This window comes from Nicotiana attenuata, chromosome 12 (assembly GCF_001879085.1).
Source record: "Nicotiana attenuata strain UT chromosome 12, NIATTr2, whole genome shotgun sequence".
NCBI classification, from domain to species: Eukaryota; Viridiplantae; Streptophyta; class Magnoliopsida; order Solanales; family Solanaceae; genus Nicotiana; species Nicotiana attenuata.
This window is the reverse complement of record NC_032000.1, coordinates 26,942,336-26,950,862: the sequence shown is the minus strand read 5'-3', so window position 1 is coordinate 26,950,862 and position 8,527 is coordinate 26,942,336. Positions and strand designations below refer to the sequence as shown.

The 8,527-nt window shown below is 37.5% G+C and overlaps 1 protein-coding gene across 8 annotated transcripts in view; it reads right to left on the bottom strand.

Moving 5' to 3' along the window:
* LOC109235474 (putative late blight resistance protein homolog R1A-4) overlaps positions 1–8,221 on the bottom strand; it is a 13,379-nt gene extending 5,158 nt beyond the window's left edge. For 5 of the 8 annotated variants that reach the window (XM_019401597.1, XM_019401593.1, XM_019401598.1 and 2 more), the window contains exons 1-4: positions 8,059–8,221; positions 7,304–7,418; positions 2,427–6,769; positions 1,176–2,344 (exon numbers count right to left, since the gene is read on the bottom strand). In XM_019401597.1, the coding sequence (XP_019257142.1) occupies positions 1,186–2,344; positions 2,427–6,727 (5,460 nt within the window). In that variant the 5' untranslated portion in view covers positions 6,728–6,769; positions 7,304–7,418; positions 8,059–8,221 and the 3' untranslated portion in view covers positions 1,176–1,185. Of the gene's footprint in view, positions 1–1,175; positions 2,345–2,426; positions 6,770–7,303; positions 7,419–7,487; positions 7,700–8,033 lie in introns of those variants that run through there. The other 3 variants (XM_019401596.1, XM_019401595.1, XM_019401594.1) reach the window with 3 other exon arrangements.

Below are 8,527 nucleotides of genomic sequence, written 5' to 3'. Positions count from 1 at the left end.
TAGGGCGTTCTAGTAATTTTCGTTACTTCTCGTCCGGGCGTGGGGGGGGGGGGTTGGTAGGGCTCTCCATAGATAGATCTGTGTATTGTATTGTGCCCCCTTATGGTAGTTACTGGTCGATATATTTGCATGCCATTTTATTTATGGTTTATGTTTAGATAATTATTTATGTGATCTCTGCTGGAGTTACTAATGCTCTTTTGCTTTTTGTTTTTTGTTTTTGTTTTCCTTTTCCTTTTCCTGAGCCGAGGGTCGATTGGAAACAGCCTCTCTGCCCTTTCGGGTAGGGGTAAGGCCTGTGTACGTATTACCCTCCCCAGACCCCACCTTGTGGGACTATACTGGGTAGTTGTTGTTGTTGTTGTCGGTTTTTTCTTAAATATAAGACATACACTACCAAACACATATTCCGGCCACCACATTTTCAATGTAACACTATCAAATTAATTGCCCTTTGAGGAATCTACTATTTACCAAGATATACTATTATAATTGAATCAAATAGTGATGAATAATTTAAGGACTCAATTAAAAATATATTATTTTTAACACGAAATGGATTCTTACACTTAACAAAAGAAAACTACCAATCAAACTAGAATGTAAAGGTAAAGAACTATACTAAAAATGCAAACTATTAACATTTACCATAAAATTTTTGAAACTTTGTATAAAAATATACATATATATAGGTGTAATAATAAATTTGAAATAGCTACTCCTATAGTCGGTTTGGTTTGGTTTTTTTTCGGTTTTTTCTGATTAAAACCAAAACCAAACCACATTTGATCGATTTTTAAAATTCAAAACCAAAACCAAACCAAACCAAAAAGTATGGTTTTTTTGGTCGGTTTGGTTTGGTTTTCGGTTTGGTTCGGTTTTTCGGGTCTTTATGAACACCCCTACATATTATCATTGGACAACTGTGCCAGGGCAATTGAAGCAAAACGTGAATTAAAAGTTACAGGAACCATTGATCTACTTTTGATCTCAAATAAGCCCGAGAAAAAGTTAAGATTGCATCAGAAGTTATGAGTTCGATTTCTTAATTATTTGATACGTATATTAAGTAATACTAGTACTAAGCATATAATACTAGCAAAACAAATATGTTCTGGCGTAAAAGAAAAATGAATAAGTGTAAACGTACTCAGATGAAAACGGCAAGAACATACCAGATATGAGTCAAGGAGATGATCTTTTAGCCCAATCTGGAGGCTGTATGGTAACTGTGAATGAATCATTTGCCATATCTTCACGTTGTGTTGTTTGAATTTCTTGGGCTGAATTGGCAACAGACCAGTTGCACCAGTTTACCTCAATGCTTTTTAGAGATACAGCATCATCGAAATGAGAAGGGATTTTCTCAAGATGCTTACATTTCGTTAAAACCAAATGTTCAAGCTTAGGAAAAGCATCATAAGAGACCGACCATTGTGCAACTTTGATGTTATCCAGTTTTAAGTATTTGAGTTCAGGGAAGTCTGAATCTTTCACTTCCCAGTGATCCCCTTCAAAGGCTCTGAGACATAACTTAAGAATCACCAAGTTGGGCAGTTCTGCAATGGTCGAAATTTGGGTCCAAGGTAAACGAAACTTGGACAAAGTCAATTCCCTTAGTTGCAAGGGGAAATTGAACTTGTGAGGAAGTTTAGCTGGATAGCTGTTGGAAACCAGCTTGAGGGACTCAAGGTGGCTAAGAAACTCTAATCTGGGAAAACGAACGCACCTACCCATCACTTTCCTTGAATAACCAAATGTCCCTGAAAATATGCAACTCAACTTTCTCAGTTTTGGCATCTTCCTCAAAATCTTCTCTGCATCTCCACCATAAGAGAGACGTGGAGTAGAAAAGGTTTCCAAATTAGCTAATTGAGAGTGAGAAAGGGATTCATCCATGTTCTCATGCAAACCAAATGAAACCCGATGGTTTACATGTATATGCCTCAATTTCACCATCTTCAGAAGTGAACAAGGTAAAATCATCTCGCCTCCCAATCCTCTAACCACAAAAGTCTCAAGATTCCCAAGCTTAGCTATAGATGAAGGAATTGAATTTGCATCAGTTTGAGCAGCGAAGTACCTCATCTGAATTAGATATTGTATTTCACTGGGAAAAGTACCACCAATGTTGAAAGATTCTAAATCCAACACTTTAACAAGTTTGAAACTGTCAAAGATGAAGGAGATATCACGCGGCCATAACAAGTTATCCAGATCAATTGCATTGAATAGTAAAGAGCGGATATTTGAGCGAGATGGCCGCCACAAATCGATTTCATCTTGGTAAGAGTGAACGAACAGTCGGTATTCCTCCGGCTGTTCAGGGAACACATCCTCTCCACTGAGCCAGATAAAAGAAAACACATGAAAATTAGAGTTGGGATAAACATAATACAATTATATTTGTATAGTTACTTTTTTACCTATTGATCTGGAGAAGAAAATTCTCTAGTTTGGCCTTTTCCATGCAGAATTTATGCAACAAATCATGAATGCGGCACGTTTTCACCTTGGTATTGGGTCTCTTCTCCATGCCCATTACTAGATTTCTACGAATAAGATCTTCCAAGAAACTTTGTGCGGCATCTTCTTGTCCTTTTTCCTTGTTTGCTTGTACAAATCCTTCGGCTTCCCACAACCGAGTCAATTTTGAGACACGAATATCCTTGCCCTGCAAAAATCCTCCAAAATAGAGAAAACAAGGCTTAAGATAGTGTGGTAAATTCTTGTAACTGAATCCAATTATAGACATGCTCTCCTCTAAGCTGCCAATGCTCTGGGAACCTAGACTTTCTTCTACTACTTTCCACAAATCTAGTTTCTTCTTTTTCTGTTTCAGAACACCAGCTACTAACACCACTGAGAGAGGCAACCCTCTACAACGCCTTGCTATCCGAGATCCCACATCTGCAAGTTCAGGTGGACAGGTCTCCCCTTGAAATACCTCTTTCTGTAACAATGTCCAACTCTCATCATCTCTGAACAAACGAAGATGATGGGGATCACTTTCACATTTAACATAATTGGCAATGTCACTCAGCCGGGTTGTTAGAATAATTCTACTCCCATTCCGAACATCTCTGAAGCACATATGTAAATTGTCCCACACTTTGGTGTCCCACACATCATCAATGAGAATCAAGAATCTCTTAGTCAACAAAAATCGGCGTAGCTCATCCGCTAATTCACCATCTTCTTTTTCATTGCGATCAGCAGGCTCAAGAACATCATTCAAGATGGTCAGCAACAACTCCCTCCATGAATATATTTGAGTCACAAGACATTGAGCATGGACATCAAAGTGAGCGGTGACTGTTGGATCATTGTAAATCTTCTTCGCCAATGTAGTCTTGCCCAATCCTGGCATGCCAACGATTGAGATGACATCTAGTTGAGGTGATCCTCCAAGTAGCTGCTCCTTTAATTCGTCCATTGTATCCTGGAAACCCTCCATTTCTTCGTTTGTTCTTTGAGTATTATCTGAAATCGACGGTGCAAGATTAGTGGAGGTCGTTGCAACTTCATGCACTGTCACTTCAAACTTCTTTCTTTCATAAGTCTCCCTAACAACTTTATTTACAATCTTAATATTCTCAACAACTTCAGAAATCCAAAGAATTTTGTACCAGAGTGGATGAGAATAGGCCAAGCATGAGTCAATGACATACTCGGCCTTGTATGCCAATACAGTAACACTTGTTATAAGACCATAAACTTCATCATGCTCATCATAGTTTTCTGAAAAATGACCAATCGATGATGTTAGATACAGTAAGCCCTCCTTGACTGATCCAATCTGATGATTTAAGCCAACAGCCAAATCAAGCTTAGAACATAAAAGCTCCTCCAATTTGCCCAAAAAGCAATTGAGAAATCCTAGTCCATTTGTCTTGGGGAAGCTATAACTTGAAGAATCTGGAACTTTCAGACAAATCGTCTTTACCTCTGCCTCAACAAACTTAATCAACTGCTTGACATCAGAGAGATATAATGTGTAATACCAAGCAGGAATATACCCCTTGATGGAGAAGAAACAAATGTAGTTTTTATCTTGAACGCGTTTAGCAAGATCTTTGAGTTCAAGATGCATATTGCGGTACTGTACAATATCTACAAGTAAAGATCCCATGTCCAAAAGTTTGTCTTTAACTACTGAGATTTGATTATGCAGAAAAAAGATTGAACCAGTATCATATTCCAGCACCTTGTTCTGTTGGGTTAACAGAATATTGATAAAGCCTTCTCCATCTGTCTTACGCATCTCATAGGGTGATGCATCCACAACTTGATTGCATGCATTTCTGACCTCCTCTACCTTGACAGACTCAATCTCCCCTAGAAAATCAGATGATGAAAGTTCCATATTCTCACTGCTGCTTCCATCCATGAAACTTTCGTTAAAAGAAGCAGCATCATTGCTCGGCACCTTGTACTGTTGGTTTAATAAGAAATTAATAAGGCCTTCTCCATCTGTCATGGTCAAAGGTGATACATCCAGAACTTGAAAGCATACTTTTCTGAACTCTGCCTTGACAGACTCAATCTCTTGTAGAGAATCAGATAACCAAGGCCTCATTATGTCGGTGCTGCTTCCGTCCTGGAAAATTTCATAACAACAATCACCAAGTATTGCTAACTTTTTTGCAGTCACTTCAGCATGCATTAAGATATCATCCAATTTGTTAAGTTCTGCGTGTTGCCTGAGAAGATCCATGAGAATAGATCTAATGAAAATAAGCTCTTCACGAGCACTCTCAATCAGATCCAGAACTTGATATTCCAAAGTGGCTTTGTGCTTTAGTATATCCATCAAGCTTCCCTCAGACTTGATAAGCCAGAAAGCCACAGTCAAAAATTGAAGAACAAGATTGACCTCCCTACAGTTGTTGCTACTCATAAAATCCTCATAAGATAAACTCATAGCAGATTGCGCCTCAATTGCGATGGTTCCAAATCCCGTCGAGACATTATTTTGCTCCCTACATTCAATGTGAGGAACTAGAGGTTCAATAAGATATGTTACCAGGAGCAATAACCCACCATAAAACTTTTTGACCTCATCTGCAATAGTAAACGTCAAATTGGTTTCATCCTTCAGTAGCAGATTTTCCAGAATATATTCATGAAACCCCATCAAAACCTCATCCATCATGGGCCTATGTGAGGATGATGTATTGGAGGATTTTAGCATGCTGAAATAGGAATCGATAACCTCAAAGTTCATAGGAAGAAAGTTCAGCAGACTTATCGTGGGATGGTCTAATGTTGATGATGCAGAAATGCTGGGATACATCTGTCTAATCGCTGCCTTAATAAACTTGAATTTAAGAAGCAGCTGAAAATGCAAGCAATTAATCATTTCCCTGACCAAGTCTTCTTGATGCGTATCATTAGAAAAAGAGCCTTCTTGATGCGTATCATTAGAAAAAGAGTCTTCTTGCTCCAAGTCATGACAAAGAGAATCACAGACTGACCATGCTTGGCTAATCGCAGATTGAATAGAGGTCAAAATAACAGTTATCTTAGTCTTCTCATTACACTGCTTAAATGCATCCATGAAATAATTTCTAAAGAATATCAGCTCACTCCAAACATAGTCAATCAGAGATTTCATAGGACCTATTGTGATGGCGGCTTGACGGGTTAGTAGCCGAATCAGATCGACTTCCACCTTGACATAATTAAACTTCAGTTGCAAATGAAAAAGCACATCATCTATTTCAGTAGTGTTGTGCATTTCATCATAGGAGGAGTAGATAGCATTTGCTGCCCCAATGGCCAGAGCTTCCATATTTAATCTAAGAGAAATCACTTCTCCAAGTGGAAGGGGATAAGATTCTACGTCCCTGAGAAATCGAGAAAGGTAAGAAAGTCCTCTTTGGAGCCACCTAATTCGACCATCACATCCAAGTCTTAGATCCTCCCGGAGAGCACTAACAAAATCCAGCATACATTTGGCATTCAATATTGTAGTAGTCTCAGAGCTTGATGACTTTAACCCTATCAAGGCACTCAGATAAATCTGCCTCAATTCTGGGCTAAAAGGACGACTTACCCTTTCCAGCAATTTAGAGAACTCGCCATCCACATTGCAGTTCGACCCCAAGAAACATAGGTATGCTGCAGTGTAAGCTACATCCTCAACATGGGTAAAGAGATCCTTCATACTCTCGTGCTCAATGCACTGCTTTGCAATTAATGTGAAGAAGACTCGGAGATGTCGGAGCTTCTTGTCAAGCACAGACGCGGCAGGCCCTACACTAATAAAGAAGAGAGCACGATGAACAGAACCAAGCAAAGATTCAACAAACCCCACCATCTCCAAAGTGATTCGACTAGATGATCTTGATGGCTTTGAAGCTCTGATTTGCTTAGCAATATTCTCATGTTCAATTATTTTCAGCACCTCCGAAATTATTTGGCTAGTTGATCTTGATGCCTTTGAAGCTTTGAATTTCTCAGCAATATTCCCCATTTTAATGGTAAGGTTGAAACGAGGAAAACGAGAAGATATCTCGGAAAAGCCATCACGAGCTTCTAGAAATAGGGGCCTAAGTTGTCCAGATATTCCATTCTCAGGGTAGCGCTTCTCCAGATTCGTGAGAAATACAGCTACACGCGTTAGGTGCTTTGTAGCATCCTCCAATTGATTAATGGTCGTTCTACCAAAATGCTGGCCCTTCACAAGGTTTATGGCACCTATCACATCGCGACCCTCGGCCATCTCCTTTCCACCTTTTCAGTTTCCTCTAATTGTTAATAAGTCCTGCAAGTAATAAATCATTATCTTAATTCAGAGCTTGACAACAAACATATTTCAGGCATTTTACTGATTCCATTACCCACTAAACATCGAATAGTCCAGTATTCCTTATTTCACCCATCTTATTCTTTACAACTATGTCAATGGCCTAAATGTTGCAACCATACACCAAACGAAGATGGATACCTTCACAATTATCCGTTTTCCAATTTCCAAAGAGCAAATGAGGGATGAAACTTCCATTATAATCTAAAATATAGTCAAAGAAGTGTGTTGTCACAACCGTGAACTCTTTCTATTACTTTGAAATTTACGATTTGGAATTTCAACCATGTGAAAGCCTTTACAAAGTTTCAAGACTCTAGTTGTAATTTGCAAACATGTATGCTGCTAGGTCTGATGCTGAACTCTATCATCACTGAACATGTTGATTCCAGCACCTTTTCGGTTCAAAAGTTGATGTTTCATTATGGTGTTTGAAACTTTAACATCACTATACATATGAAAAAGAGCTAAGAAGACCAACAAAAACCTTACTTTCGTATTGGTTGAAATCTAACTTCAAATAAAGCCCCAACGGTAAACACCTTAATACAGTGAACGAAGTCCTCAAACGCCCAAGAAACAAAAATTGAACCAGCTATTCCTGCAACTAACAAAGCATAAGAATAAAGTAAGCTAAGATTTGCAAATGTTCATAAGAAGGAGAATCAGAACACACCGTTTGGAGGAAGTGATGAAGAAAGTTGTCTTCAACCTAGATTCTCAAGGACTAAATGGTCTTATTCATTTTTCATTGCATTCCTTTTAATATGAGAGATAATAAAAGCACTGCACAAGCAATGATTAAAAGGTAGCTAGACTGATTAATTGATATTTTCTTACTTCATCTAATAATGTTCTTTGTTCATTTCTAATTGCACTTCTTTCATGTGAAAGAACTAATAAACAATGACCATAAGGCACACTGATTAATTAACCTTTTTCTTGTTTTCCTCTAGTGGACAACAGGTGGATGGCTGGAATGAAATAATTTATTTTCTTTCATGATCTGTCATTATTATTTTCAAACACATCTTGCTAGGAAAAAGACAAGTAGAAGAGTTGAATATCTTTATTTTCTTATAATTATAATTTAGGAGACCCACTTATTAGTAGTTGCGATGAACAAAATTACTTGCGTATGTGGAGTACAAAGTCAGCATCTACAGAACAATGCCATTAATGCAGAAAATTTAAGCTAAAATCTGTAGCTACAACAACTTACTTTCCTATTGGTAGAAATTCAATACCTTCTTGTACAGTGATTGAATTCCTGAAACAGAAAACAGAGTCCTGAAGCTAACAAAGCAAATTGCTCTCTTTCTTCTCTCTTTTTAAGTAGAAGATTGCATAATCTCTTATCCACTAGATAATTGTAGTGAAAGACAATAATAGATGGAAGTATCAATAAACAATGACCAAAAGGTTGACTGACTAATTGGTCTATTTTATCATTCCTTCACTCTATATACATTTCAGTCCTAGCCATTTAGGCTCATTTGTTTTTTTTATCAACGGAGGTATAAATCTTAATCATCTTTAATCTTATTTGTAAACTATGAATTTTATTCAAATCTTAATCATAAAATATATTTATTTTCTATTTCACAACAATTTAATGGATCTAAATAAATCTAAATAATTAAGATTTATAACAAAAAATTAATTTTAATAAAAATGTTATCATCAATATTCACTGCTAAACCATCGACATCGCCC